The 15,397-nt window shown below is 43.3% G+C and overlaps 1 protein-coding gene across 1 annotated transcript in view; it reads left to right on the plus strand.

Moving 5' to 3' along the window:
* The window catches only part of LOC128636572 (major histocompatibility complex class I-related gene protein), a 90,401-nt gene extending 75,759 nt beyond the window's left edge, over window positions 1-14,642 (plus strand). Inside the window, exons 6-7 of the mRNA XM_053689567.1 lie at window positions 13,901-14,246; window positions 14,575-14,642. Of these exons, the coding sequence (XP_053545542.1) occupies window positions 13,901-14,246; window positions 14,575-14,642 (414 nt within the window). The remainder of the gene's footprint in view (window positions 1-13,900; window positions 14,247-14,574) is intronic.
* Window positions 14,643-15,397: the final 755 nt, after the last annotated feature.

Below are 15,397 nucleotides of genomic sequence, written 5' to 3' on the forward strand. Positions count from 1 at the left end.
TGCCGCTTGGAGAAGATGTTTGCCGGTCCGGATGTCCTCTTCTTGCCGGATAGGAGGAAGACTTTGGAGCCTCTTCTGGACCTCTTCAGCACCGGATTATGGATCGCCAACCCCCGCTTGGGTTGGATGAAGATCTTGGAGCCAGGACGGATCGGTGATACCTGGATGGTGAAGACAAGGTAGGAAGATCTTCAGGGGATTAGTGTTAGGTTTATTTAAGGGGGGTTTGGGTTAGATTAGGGGTATGTGGGTGGTGGGTTGTAATGTTGGGGGGGGGGTATTGTATGTTTTTTTTTACAGGCAAAAGAGCTGAACTTCTTGGGGCATGCCCCGCAAAGGGCCCTGTTCAGGGCTGGTAAGGTAAAAGAGCTTGTAACTTTTTTAATTTAGAATAGGGTAGGGAATTTTTTATTTTGGGGGGCTTTGTTATTTTATTAGGGGGCTTAGAGTAGGTGTAATTAGTTTAAAATTGTTGTAATATTTTTCTTATGTTTGTAAATATTTTTTTATTTTCTGTAACTTAGTTCTTTTTTATTTTTGTACTTTAGCTAGTTTATTTAATTGTATTTATTTGTAGCAATTGTGTTTAATTAATTTATTGATAGTGTAGTGTTAGGTTAATTGTAGGTAATTGTAGGTAGTTTATTTAATTATTTTATTGATAGGGTAGTGTTAGGTTTATTTGTAACTTAGATTAGGATTTATTTTACAGGTAAATTTGTTATTATTTTAACTAGGTAGCTATTAAATAGTTCTTAACTATTTAATAGCTATTGTACCTGGTTAAAATAAATACAAAGTTGCCTGTAAAATAAATATTAATCCTAAAATAGCTATAATATAATTATAATTTATATTGTAGCTATATTAGGGTTTATTTTACAGGTAAGTATTTAGCTTTAAATAGGATTAATTTATTTAATAAGAGTTAATTTATTTCGTTAGATGTAAATTATATTTAAGTTAGGGGGGTGTTAGTGTTAGGGTTAGACTTAGCTTTAGGGGTTAATACATTTATTAGAATAGCGGTGAGCTCCGATCGGAAGTTTAGGGGTTAATAATTGAAAGTAGGTGTCGGCGATGTTAGGGAGGGCAGATTAGGGGTTAATACTATTTATGATAGGGTTAGTGAGGCGGATTAGGGGTTAATAACTTTATTATAGTAGCGCTCAGGTCCGCTCGGCAGATTAGGGGTTAATAAGTGTAGGCAGGTGTCGGCGACGTTGAGGGGGGCAGATTAGGGGTTAATAAATATAATATAGGGGTCGGCGGTGTTAGGGGTAGCAGATTAGGGGTACATAGGGATAACGTAGGTGGCGGCGCTTTGCGGTCGGAAGATTAGGGGTTAATTATTTTAAGTAGCTGGCGGCGATGTTGTGGGGGGCAGATTAGGGGTTAATAAATATAATATAGGGGTCGGCGGGGTTAGGGGCAGCAGATTAGGGGTACATAAGTATAACGTAGGTGGCGGTCGGCAGATTAGGGGTTAAAAATTTTAATCGAGTGGCGGCGATGTGGGGGGAGCTCGGTTTAGAGGTACATAGGTAGTTTATGGGTGTTAGTGTACTTTAGGGTACAGTAGTTAAGAGCTTTATGAACCGGCGTTAGCCAGAAAGCTCTTAACTCCTGCTATTTTCAGGCGGCTGGAATTTTGTCGTTAGAGCTCTAACGCTCACTTCAGAAACGACTCTAAATACCGGCGTTAGAAAGATCCCATTGAAAAGATAGGCTACGCAAATGGCGTAGGGGGATCTGCGGTATGGAAAAGTCGCGGCTGTAAAGTGAGCGTTAGACCCTTTAATCACTGACTCCAAATACCAGCGGGCGGCCAAAACCAGCGTTAGGAGCCTCTAACGCTGGTTTTGACGGCTACCGCCGAACTCCAAATCTAGGCCTAAGACTTTTGTTTTACTATGGTTGCTCAGTACCTTTGCCTGAATATTAAACCATACAGATTGATGATCACTAGAGCCTAAGTTCTCACCCACAGACACCTCAGATACTATATCACTGTTTGTAAGTACTAAATCTAATATAGTTCCATTACATGTTGGTTCTTACAGTACAGTAGTTCAAAAGGGGAAAAGCCTGTGGATTCCTGAGGCACCTCTCGATATGCAAAGAGGAGGTGCAGCAGGAATCTTTCCCTGTCCTTGTGAGTGGCCGAGAACGTCTGAAGCAGTGGCTTCAGGGTCCTGTTAAACCTCACACAGCCCATTCATCTGGGTATGGTAAGGGGTGCTGTGCTGGGGTTTAATCCCGCACAATTTCCAGATTTATTGAGTTATTTCCGCAGTGAACTGTGTTCACTGATCTGAAACTACTCCACAAGGGAAGCCTACCCTAGTGAATATCCGGAGCATCACAACTGCTATGGTCTTCGCCTGGATATTGGCCAAGGGGATTGCCTCTGGGTATTGGGTGGCATAGTCTACCACTGTAAGGATGTATCTCTTCCCTGAGGGGCTGGGCCATTCTAATGGACTGACAATGTCTACTGCCACTCGGCTAAAGGGTTCATCAAAAATGGGCAGAGGATGGAGGGGGGATTTCGTATGGTCTCCCATCTTTCCTACCTTCTGGCAAACCTCACAGGATTTACAGTATTCCTTGATATCCACTGTAATGCCTGGCCAGAAGAAGGTTTGAGTCAAGCAGTGGTGGGTCGTTTGCTTGCCTAAGTGACCGGCTAAGGGAATGTCATGCCCTATTTTCAGCAGGTTGGACCGAAACTTCTTCGGTATGACCAGCTGGTGTTTGGGCACCGGTCCTTTTCTCCTCTTGGAGATCCGGTACAGGAGCTCTCCCTCCCACTGGAACCGTTCATCGCTGGGGCCCTGGGCATCAGCCCCTACTCGGTCTTGGTAAGGGGCTAGGGTCAGGTCACTCATGGTCTCTTTGGCAAAGTCGGAAATGGTTGCCCAGGAGGGGGTGTCGGCAGGTTTGGGGTTAGTGGGGATGAGCAGTCGGAGTAAGGTTGGAGTCAGGCTAGTAGGTCTTACCTGGGTCCCCAGAGTTGGTGAGGTGACTTTGCATCTGGTCTGATGGCGGGTAGTCACTGGGCAGGTACCCGGCAGGGTATACCCCACAAAGGCAGAGACAAGGTGGCCGATGTCGTTTCCAAACAGGATGTCAGCAGGGATGTGTTGCATAACCCCCACTTCTACATTGCGGGAGTTGGTTTTCCAATCCAAATGGATTCAAGCTGAAGGAACCCTCAGAACAGCACCTGCCACTACCCCCACAGCAAGGGTCCGCCCAGTGCAGCCAGAGGGGGGAACGAGGTGAGGCTGAATCAAAGTAACGGTGGCCCCATTATCTCTTATTCCTTGAGCCGCCTGCCCGTTGACCCAGACATCTTGCCAATGTTGTTGTCGGTTGTCTTGGCCCACTGAGCTGACATGGTGCAAGACACCCACTTCTTCTCCTGTCCACTCAGCATAGGGGTTAGAGCTCGCTGTATGCGCACAATGGGCAGCGGCCTGGTAGGTGCGGGCTTGAGGAATCCCACACAGAGTTGGTGCAGGGTTCCTTGGCAGCTGGGCTGGGGGGTTTCTTTGTCTTGTTGGGCAGTTCCGTATAACATGGCCGGGGTGTCCACACCCATAACACCCCCGGGGATTGCTGTCTCCGGCCGGGTAAATAGGGGGCGACTGGGTCTGGGGCTGCCGAAAAACTGTTGTGGGTTGAGCTGGGGCTGGAGCGGAGTGGGTTGCTGGCCGGAGGTCTGTGGCCACCAGACGCCAGGCATCCACATACTGATTGGCCAGGGCGGCGGCTTGGTCAGCTGTTCTGGGTCCTTTACCCAGTCCCTTATCTCTGCTGGGGTGCGGTTGCAGAACTGCTCCAGGAGGGTGAGTTGAACAGCTTCGACTAGGGTCGTGATGTGGCACCCAGTAACCCAGGAGTTCAAGGACCAAGCTAAGCGGTGGGCAAACTCGGTATAAGGCTGCTCCTCTTGTCTTTGTACTCCCCTTTGTAGTCCCTCCGGTGTGAGTCCATACCGGGCAAGGATGCGTTCCTTCACCCGGTCATAGTTGTCTTGATCTCTGGAGGGGACAGTGTGGAAAGCCTCTAGGGCCCTACCGGACAGTTTCCCAAATAGGATAGTAACCCTATCGGCATCAGTGACCCCATGCATCCGGCACTGGGTATCGAATAATTGTAGGTAGCGGTCAATATCCTCGCTCTCATCATCCTGGAATGCTTGGAAAGCCCTGTAAGGTAGTTTCTTGGGCCAGGAAGGGGGGTCCAGGGGATCTGGCATCACCCCCCCATAGACTTCTGAAGCTCCAACATATGTACATTGGTGGCTTCAGTCACTATCCGAGTAATGATCTCCTTGGGGGGGTTGGATCCATAGAGAGCCAGTTTCCACTGTATCTGCCGCTGAAGGTCGGACATTGTAGTCCCTTGAGTGGAGGCTGTACTGGGCCATCCCCCACTTTGGTCGCTGTCCGACTCACCAGCCTGCTCGCTAGCCTGATCGTCCTCCATCAGTTCGGCTAGGAGCACTGCTTTTGTCTTGTTGCCAGCAACTGTCCCTCTTGCCTGCAGCAAAGTTCTCAATTCTTCCTTCTGGAGCCCATGGTACTGCTCCATCCGGCAAGATTTTCAGTTGGTGGTTTGGACGTTCCAGGTAGACTGAAGCATCCCACCACTGCCATCCAATGTGACGGATCCCCGGCTACCCCGACTGTGTAGCTCTGCCAAAGGGGTCCTTCCACTGCCTGGAACAAGCTGCTATGTAGCCCAGGAAAGTGATTCTAGCAGGAGCCCACCTAAATGACTAGACAGACTAGTATTCAGGTGAAATAAGAACTGACATTATTGGGACACACAACTTTTCTACATACAACTCATCTTGATAAGACATGAGACAATGCCACAGTTTTCCACAATTCTCGCCCCTCCAGACAGGCTGGTGCCGGCCATAACAGCCATGGTCCTACAGATTCCCAGTACCCAGGGGTGGCAGTTTTCGGGGTGATCCTTAGGAAGTGGCAGCACTTCCAGGGTGTCATTTTAAAGATCTCGGTCCCCAGAATCTACAGTCCAAAAAGCGATGTGATCCGGAGTTATGCTGGTTTAAACGTCCACCTGAAAGTCTGGGGAGAATAGGGGTTATAGGGGGAATCAGAACCACCAGTTCCCAAGGGAGCTCCCTTCAGGCAATCACGCCACCTCTGGCCCACCCTGAGAGGCAACAAACCCCAGAAGATAGGAGCTCTGGGACAAAGGGCCACTGAAGCGACCTGGGTCAAAGGGCACCGGTAATCCTGGATGATGCGGCCGACCGGTAGTTCCAGGGGCCCGGCCGGCCAAAGGGGAAAGTGGTGGTCAGCGACCAGCTCTTCCAAGATGACATTCCATACACAAAACAATGGGAACAGAGGGTCTGGGGAATCTCGGTTGCTCTGAGGAGCCCAAAACCGCTGAGAGACAGCAGGGGTGAGGCCATAAGGGGGTAAGGGATCAATCCCGGCAGCCCAATATCCATGACACAAGCGAAAGGTTAAGTCTTACACTCCTGTCCAAGGAGCATCATGTACTTCTATTGGCTATACCCGATCAGTTATCTGAGGATGCGGTTCTCTCTGAGGCTCCAGAGTATGAACTGGCTGGGTCGGAGTCTATTGGCTTTAATTCTCCAATGGTGGAGGATACACTTTTTAGATTTAGAGTTGATAGTCTACGCTTTCTTCTCAAGAAAGTCTTGACAATATCGGAGGTTCCTAGGATCAATAGGCCAGACGGCAAGGTTGAGTCTACCTTTCTGTTTTCCCTATTCCGGGCTCAATAGAGGGGTTTTTCCTTCAACATCCAACCTGGCAGACACTATTGTGCGATTGCCAAATGTATTTCTTCCCCATTTGGATATAATTCATTGTATTTAGAGCTGCTGGATTTAGGGTGGAAACACTTTTTTTAAAGATGTTTCATTTTAAGGGATTATTTTTACTGACGGCGTCTGTTGCCGCAGTTGCTGGAACGGCTACCTATCGATGCATCTCCTTCTCGAATGTGTCAAGGTGATCCCTCGTCAAGTTCAAGATAGAATTATGGCCTTGGAGTTTATAATTCTTTGATCTGTTATACATTTATTCAGATTACTAGCCCAAATCTAGAGCTTAAGGTTTTTTCTGCTCAGGCTGTTAGTCGCTCTGACAGACATGCCTTCTGAGTTTAATCTCTCTCCTTCGCTTTATGGGAAGGATTTGATTTGGTTCCTCTACCTTTATGGTTACAGTCCTCTTTCCGTTTGAGAAGAGAACATTTCTGAGGAATTCGGCCCAGCGTCAGAGATTTACGCTAGGCCAGAGCAACCCAAGAGTTCTGGGAAACTGGCTCAATCCCAGATTAAGTCCAAGCAGGGCAAGAAGCCCATTGATTCCAAGTCAGCATGGAGGCATGGCCCCCAATCCTTTCCTGGATGGCGTAGGGGGCAATCTATGCTCCTTTCAGTTGCTTGGTTCAGGTATGTGCAGTATCCAAAGTTTCCGCAGGTCATAGATCAGGGTTTGCTTTTCTCAAGCCTGTCTCCTAGACCAGTGATTTTTAACCTTTTTTTTGCCGTGGCACACTTTCTTACATTAAAAAATCCTGTGGCACACCACCATCCCAAAATTTTAAAAAAATCACACATTGTAGCCTAATACAGCATATATATATACATACACACAAACACACACATACTGTATGTATTGTGCTGTTATGCCATGCCTCCTACAAACTACCCCTGCACTGGGAGTAAAAAACAAGCAAAGTTTAAAAAATATGTCACACTGTTGTCAGTCTGCCGTGGCACACCTGAGGATCTCTCACGGCACACTAGTGTGCCACGGCACACTGGTTGAAAAACACTGTCCTAGACCATGAAGAAGGGATTCCTTTCTGGGTTGTGTGTGGGATCTGTCCTACCTAGGACTCATTGTCCCACTTCCTATCACAGAAAGAGGTTGGACAAACCTTCTTGTGGTCCTAGAAGGGGAAAGGAAACTTCCATCCTTTTCTGGACCTACAGTGCTTTAGCAACTTTTCTGACTGTCGCCTCGTTTGAGATGGAGACAGTAAGGTCTATTTTTCCCTTAGTACACGAAGGGCAGTTCATGACCTCTATTGATCTGTAGGTTGCCTACCTTTATGTTCCAACCCTCAATGGACACTTCCAGTTCCTGGGCTTTGTGTACCTAGACCAGCACTTTGAGTTTCATTTTGTCTGGTTTAGCTACTGCTCCAAGATTTTGTATGTGGGTTCTAGGGGTCTTGGATGATAATATCTTTAAAGAATCACTGTTTCATCTAGCAGAAGACCATTCAGAATCTCTCCTCAGGGCACAATCCTGGGTACTATACTATGTCTTTATATGAGAATATATATATATATATATATATCAGGAGCAGAGATGCTAGCTTTAACATGTCGTGTCTTCCAGACCTCCTTAAGGCCATCTTTGGCTTAGTTTATGTCTTTTCCTTTGTCAGTTTCCAGCTCAGGCCGTTACATTGGGGGATGATAAGTCAGTGGAATGACGATCATTCAGATCTGTCTCAACAGATTTCTCTGGACATCCGGTCGAGAGATTCAATCTCCTAGTTGCTTGGTCTGGATCTCCGGTCTCGTGGGACATCTTTCTTAGGGCCATCCTGGGTGATTGACTACGGAAGCAAGTCCATCAGAATGGGGGGGCGTTTGGGCTGCCAAGAGGCACAGGGCCTGGGTTCTCAGGAGGAGAGCTCTCTCCCGATCAACATTCTGAAACTTTGGGCAAGCTTCAATGCTCTGAAGGCTTGGCCCCTGCTGGATTAGTCCCAGTTTATCAGTCTAATCAGACAAATACACTCAGTGGCCTACATCATCCACCTGGGAGTACCAAGAAGCTCCCTAGCAATGAGGGAAGTATCCTGGATTCTGGAATGGGCGGAAGCCCACAACTATTCGCTGTCAGCAATCCACATTCTGGGTGTGGACAACTGAAAAGCAGATTTTCTCAGCAGACAATCCTTTTTATCTGGGGGAATGGTCTCTCCATCCCGATGTGTTTGCGGAGATTTGTAGCAAAATGAGGATGCCAGAAATAGACCTAATGGCATCCCATCTCAATACCAATCTACCCAGATATGGGTTGAGGTCCAGGGATCTACAGGTGGAGCTAATAGATGCATTAGCGGTGCCATGGAGTTTCAACCTGGTTTCTCTGTACCCGCCAATTCTACTCCTCTCTCGGGTGGTGGCTCGAATCAGACAGGAGCAGGCGTCGGTGATACTGATTGCCTCATTGTGGCCACGAAGAACATAGTTGAGTATGTCATCTTCTCCTCCGTGGAGGTTACCATGTCGGTGCCTTCCTTCATCAAGATCTAGATTCTCTGAGGCTGACTGCATGGAGATGGTACACTTAGTCTTAGCCAAGAGAGGTTTTCTTTGAGAGTTATTGATACTTTCATTCAGGCTTGTAAGCTGGTTACTCGTTGCATCTACCTTAAGGTGTGGAGAACCTATTTATTCTCCTTTTTTTCTCCAGGATGGTCTGGAGAAGGGCATTTCTGCTAATTTCTTGAGGGGACTGATTTCAGCTTTGTCTGTTTTACAACATAAGAGGATTGCTGAGCTTCCAGATGTGCAGTTCTTTGTTTAGGTTCTGATTATGATCAGACCTGTCTTTAAGATCCAAGATTCCTCTTCAGAGTTTAAATCTTGTTCAAGTTTTTTTGCTAGGGCTCCGTTTGAGCCTATACATGATGGTGACCCTTAGTTATTTCTTGGAAGGGTCTGGTTCGACTGACTATTGCTTCAGCTCTGTTCTGCAGTCTCTGAGACTGCTGTCCTGCAGTGTGACCCTCCTTATCTGGTGTTCCATGCCGTTAGGTCCATCTACAAACTAATTAGGTTCTCTTCTTAAGGTTGTGTCAGTCCACAACATCAATCAAGAAATTGTGGTCTCTTCCTTATGTCCTGACCCTTCTTCATCGAAGGGATGTTTACTGCATTATCTGACTTGTGCCTTGAGGTCTATATTCAGGCTACAATGGAGTTGAGACAGACTTCTTATTGTTTGTGGTCTACCTGGTAAACGTAAGGTAACAGTCCAGTATTGGGATAGCAGCACCAAAGGGTTCTTTGTTAAGTGCACGTATGGCTGATAACAGTGCTTTACTCCATATCCACATGTAAATCACAAATAGCCATCAGCACAGTAATCTTCTAAAAAACTTTATTGGAACAATCTGTCAGCGACGTTTCGAGGTATTACCCTCTTAATCATGCTAGTAAAATGATCGCTTCATTACATTTAAATACTCTCTCAATGGCGCCAAACTGACCTCTCAGGGACCTAAGGTCGCCATCTAGTGGCTAAATAACACCTACACCATTTAAAAACAGTTTTTTAAGTAACAGTATTAAAATTAAAAACATAGGGATAACATAACATTTGTAACACTTGTATCAATATATATAACTTTTCTTGTTCATATATGCCTTATGTGAATTATAATGTAGCAGTCAATTTAATTAGTTTTTAACTTGTGTAATTACAGAGCATTATTAAATGTTGAATATTAAATATTAAACATTAAATATTAAACATTAAATAGTTGTAAATCATGGAATTTAGTGGAATAGTTATTTTAGTTATTTCAAATAGGGACAGACTATCGAAAACATGATAAGTCAAAATCCCTATTTAAACCTCTTGGGATTAATGTGTCAAAGTGGTGTATCCACCACATTTCACGCTGTTTTAACAATGTTTCTCTGTTTCCTCCATTGCGTTGAAAATTAATGTGCTCAATGATTTGCCACCTAAGCTGGCTGATTGCATGATCCTTGTCAATAAAATGTTTTGACAAGGGAGCATCCAAATTCTTTCTTCTGATGTTTGATCTATGTTGGCTAAGTCTTTCTCTTATTAATTGGGTGGTCTCCCCCAAGTAAATTTAAGAGCACGGACACTTGATTAAATAAATGACATAGCTACTATTGCATGTGTGGTACCCTGTAATATTATATTCTTTCCCATTGTGAGGATGATAGAAGCTCTTGCCCTTTATCATAGAGTTGCAGCTGGCACAATTTAGGCAAGGAAAGCAACCCTTATTTTTACACCCAATATATGTCTGTTTTATTTCTCTGGCCGGACCCACATCTGATCTAACTAATTGGTCTCTGATGTTACTAACCCTTCTAAAGGCCATTAAAGATGGTTCCTTGAATTCTTCTATTGAGGGATTGCAATCTCTTAATACGTGCCAATTTCTTTTAATAGCTTTGCTAATAATCTCACTGTGAGGATTATATTGTGACACAAAGACCAATTTGTTGGCTTTCTTTCCATCTAATTGATGTTTTCTAATCTCAGGATGTTCTACTTCCCTAATTTTCTCCTCTACTAACTCACGTGGGTAACCCCAAGTAATACATTTATTATCCATTTCATTTAATCTTTTTTACAAAGTGAATCATTGTTAACTATTCTTTTTACTCTAACGAGCTGACTTTTAGGGAGTGATTCAATCAGTCTCTTAGGGTGAAAACTTTTAAAGTGTAACAGTGTATTTTTGTCTGTTTCCTTTGTATATAAGTCTATGTTACGGTTGCCTCCAGGCTGGCTGGAAGTTGGACCGTAGAAAAGGATGCTCCTAGCGCTCACCAAAGGATCAGCAGCACCGTAGACACTATAACTACTGCGTAGCCACCATACGTAATGCAGACTTTACGAACCACCGCTGCTGGGCTGGTATCTCGCCATCTGCTCTGCGCCCTGGACCTACGACCAGGCTCCAGTAGGTGAACCTCTTCCTTCTGTACAGCGAAGCAGGATCAGGAACAAGAGCTCTTACAGGAGCTCAGTAGCTAAGGGAGTATATAGAGCATAGCAATCCCTGTAGTGATTATAGCTGTCCCCTACAAACATGAGTCAAAGCTGCAAGTTAGAGGGTCAGAATAGGTCTGATGTGCTGGAACACACAGCCTGCTTTTTAGTGAGGTTACATGCAAAAAGGACACTCTCAGGGGGAGGCATAAAATCCCCAATCACACATTTGATACATTTAGATAGAGACAACGCCCTTTTACAGGCCATAGTAGAATTACATTTCTTCAGCAGATAACAATTTAGCACACAAGAAAACAATGCAGTCCACCTTATCACTAGCAGTCTGATTAGACAATGGGAATGTTTATCCCTAAACTTAATTAGAGCTGATCCCAGCAAACTTGTATTTAGAATTGAACAAAATTAACTCTTAATGGCACACAATGAAAACTAATGTTTTTGTAATAGTGCTCCCTTTCTGTGGAACACTCTGCCTGTGTGGTACTTGGTTCAGTAAGCCCTATTTACTGAACCAAGTGGGAGAAAGCCAGGGACAAGTTATTTTACAGGTCTGGGGACATAGTCTTAAAGGGGCATTGTTCACCAAAGTCACAATATGTCCCCAGACGGTTCTTAAAGGGCCATACACACCCAATAAAAGTTAATGTTTTCAGGGGCACAATCTTCCAGGGGCCATAGTCATGAGGAAGGAGGCTGGCAAATAGGCTTCTCCAAAATCCAGGGAAGCAGGGCAATTTTCCATTTAAAGGGCCAGTTACAAATAGCAGTTTGTAACAGTCTACATTAAGGACATTATTTCACTTTGACACACTTGTATCCAAAAAGGTAACTGTTTGTTCACTATACCGTAAACTGAAGCCCTCTCACCTTAGAGTTCAATTCACTCACAAACTCCAAGAGGCTCTCAACGTTGCCCCACCACACGCCAAAGACGTCATCTATATATCGCCACCAGATGGCGCCATATCTCTTATAGAGTTCACTTTCATATACATAGCGTTCTTCAAATTCGATCATGTACAAATTGGCGTATGATGGGGCAACATTGGAGCCCATGGCTGTTCCCTTCTTTTGTCTAAACCACTGATCCTGAAACAGAAAAACATTCCAAAATAAAATCAATCTGAATAAATCTTCTAGAAATTGGCACTGAGGTATAGAGTACCTGCTGTTCACCATGAAAGTCTTTTTAATTACGGCTATGCCTGTCTCATGTTTTATCGACGTATAGAGACTTTTGACGTCCATGGTGAACAGCAGGTACCTATCTTTAGGAAATTCCAGTGTTTTAATTTTCATAAGGAAATGTCCTGTATCTTTGATGTAACTTGCCATGTTGGCAACCTCTGGCTGTAGTAGTCTATCCAAATACTTGGATATGTTTGTAAAAACAGACTCTACACAGGCCACTATGGGCCTCCCTGGTGTTCTAATGAGATCCTTATGGATTTTTGGTTTTTAATTTGAATACTGTTACTTAAAAACTGTTTTTAAATGGTGTAGGTGTTATTTAGCCACTAGATGGCGACCTTAGGTCCCTGAGAGGTCAGTTTGGCGCCATTGAGAGAGTATTTAAATGTAATGAAGTGATCATTTTACTAGCATGATTAAGAGGGTAATACCTCGAAACGTCGCTGACAGATTGTTCCAATAAAGTTTTTTTAGAAGATTACTGTGCTGATGGCTATTTGTGATTTACATGTGGATATGGAGTAAAGCAGTGTTACTCAGCCATACGTGCACTTAACAAAGAACCCTTTGGTGCTGCTATCCCAATACTGGACTGTTACATTACTATTTCACTGCAGGGTACGTGCACACTGGGAATCTTTACACAATATGGAACCCAACCGAGATAACATTATCATAACAGATGTATTTAGCTTGCACAAGTAAGTGCTCTGTAAACAGTTATCCTGCAGCTACTGTCAGCTTCATTATTGCTGAGGAGGGAAATAACATGACTTGCACATGCCAGATGCAAGCTCCCTTGCAAGTCCTGGGACTAGCATCCTTATTGGCTGCTAATAGTGCATTTATAGTAGAATTTGGCTACTAAGAAAATTTTGAGGTAAAATATCTTTCTTTTTTACATAGAGCTAGGTGATATTTTCTAGTCAGCTTCAACATTTGGGTATCATGCCCCTTTAACAGACATCAGCAAAAATGTGTTTTCAATAAACATTTAAAAAACAAACTAATTTAAACTAATTGTATCCAACATTCGCTCTGACTAATAAAAAATGTGTTGTTATTCATTTAAATTCCACCATTTAATATGGAAGAGTAAATGATTAACAAATGAACTATATTTTTTACTTGTTTATTAGTTTCTTTAGTCAGTGACCAAATTTCAGACATATTTCATTCAAATTCATTAATTTTGCAAATGAATAATAAAAATGCATAAAAATTGCATAAAATGCATAAAAATAATAAAAATTTATCTTGCAAGCCTCTTTCCAGAAATATTATTTTGGAAATTATTGTTTTCTCTTCCATATTGGAACCTAGGTTTTTTCTTCTGTTGAAGGACAATTCATGAAAAGTATAAAACAGGCAATAAAAGAGACTGTTTTCTGTACTTGTTTGCAAAATAAATTAACAAAGTTAAACTCATTTTTTTCAAAACAAATTAAGCAAATATAAAATGTGTTAACTAATTAGTTTTCTTTTGTGATTCAGACAGAACATACTATTTTAATAAAAAGTTTCCCATTTTCTTCTATCATATTTGCTGCCCTCTATTGCTCTTGCAAATGGCTAACATTCTTGCTGAGCTTCTGCCATATAGTGCTTCAGACATGTGTGTACGCCTGAGCTTACAACAAAAGATACCAAGAGATTGAAGAACATTTGATAATAAATTAAATTAGAAAGGGGGCGGAGCCAGCTATCAAGGGAAATGGACGTGTGTGTGAAGAGCTCCTGGCTTGAATATGTTTAAAAAGAATGCTTAATAACCCTTAATAACCCTAAGCACATTATAAGGAGACATCTTCTACTTTTAGAATAGCTGGAGCTATTTGCACTTATTGTATGGACATTTTTGGCTCTAACAGCTAGTTTGTGAGACTACCATCATGGAGGCCTTGATCAACTGGGAAACGGCAATGACGCAGCTTCTAAATGAACACTTCACCAGTTTGACTGCGACACTGCGTGAGTGTTGTAAAACTACCGCAGTAAGAGATGACATGCTTCCACAAAAAACGGATTGGTGTACCACTATTGCTATAGAGAATGTTGATGCTCTCACAGACCGGGACAAGGGTGTAGAACCTTCTAATTCCTGGGACCTGTGCTGTCGGGTGGTTTCCCCCCAGCGAGCGGACGCTTCCATTTGTCTCGATAGAGATATGATGAGCCACACTCTACCGGATCGTATAGAGGAAAAGCACCCTCATGGTACAAACTCCCTCTTGCCCATTTCAATTTTACAGCCATATATCGTGAGACAGGGACATACCTTACCATTCCTAAGTTGGGCTGCAGTGGATATGCCGGTCTCATGTTCCTGTTGCGCTTTGGAGGCTCCTTTTTTGCCTTGCATGCATGGAACTGTGGTCAGTGAACAGGGATTGCGGCAAATAAATATCGCAGATGAACTGCATAAGCTGGGTATTGGCTGAGGTGGAAGGACTTATGCTGTATGGGTCTTGGTGAGAAATATGGACACAAGAAGATTTGATATAGGGTGATAAGACGGTTATATGTCTGTTTCTATCTATTGCAGCCTACGTTGGAAAAGTGCATACTCTGAACAATACATATTTACCAAGTGACCTACACTACGATATATGATCTTGCTTTTAAAATATGTTCAAAGTGGGCAAGGTTTAAAAATTTAAGTTGCAGATATCTCTTAGCACTGGGGTCTTTTTATGATGGCAACAATGCCGGATGTATTGGTTCCCTGGTCAGTACGGGACAGTTACTTTGATCTAGGTTGTTTCTATATCAATCAAGTTATATGTTATATGATGTGCCTAAATTTATCCATATGTCAGACTTTAAGTTATGTATGCTACAAATAAATATTTTATTGTTTAATTAGTTTATAGGCATGTTAAATATCTGTATATGTTCTGAGTGTTAGTCTAACAGTAAAACTTCCCGAACAATATGTAATGGCCACTTTCAGCCACTAGAGGGGAGTCAAAGCCCAGTTATAACTTGATCTGCACGGCAACTTCTGTGATCTTGCAACCTCAGTTACTTATCCCTATCTGCCTCGAGACTCCCTGTCCTGGGAAGTGAGATTTGTCTCTCATAAACATAGTTAATAAGCCTAGATCTTGGTCATTTCTGGGAACTCTAGAAATCCTCCTCAGGCATCTGGAATCAGCATATGGTATCTATGACTGTATGTATTACACCCTGTTTCTCTGCTTCTTATTGTGTTCTTCTTGCTATTCCATTTATGTATTAACTTGGTTAAATGTTTTAATTTTAGAGCTATTAAGATACTGTAACCATATACTGGGATCTGATGTTGTATTTGTGCCCTAAATGTTATTCTGTGGCTCTCTCATAGCATACTACATTTGTATTTAACT

Source organism: Bombina bombina, chromosome 7, assembly GCF_027579735.1.
Source record: "Bombina bombina isolate aBomBom1 chromosome 7, aBomBom1.pri, whole genome shotgun sequence".
NCBI lineage: Eukaryota > Metazoa > Chordata > Amphibia > Anura > Bombinatoridae > Bombina > Bombina bombina.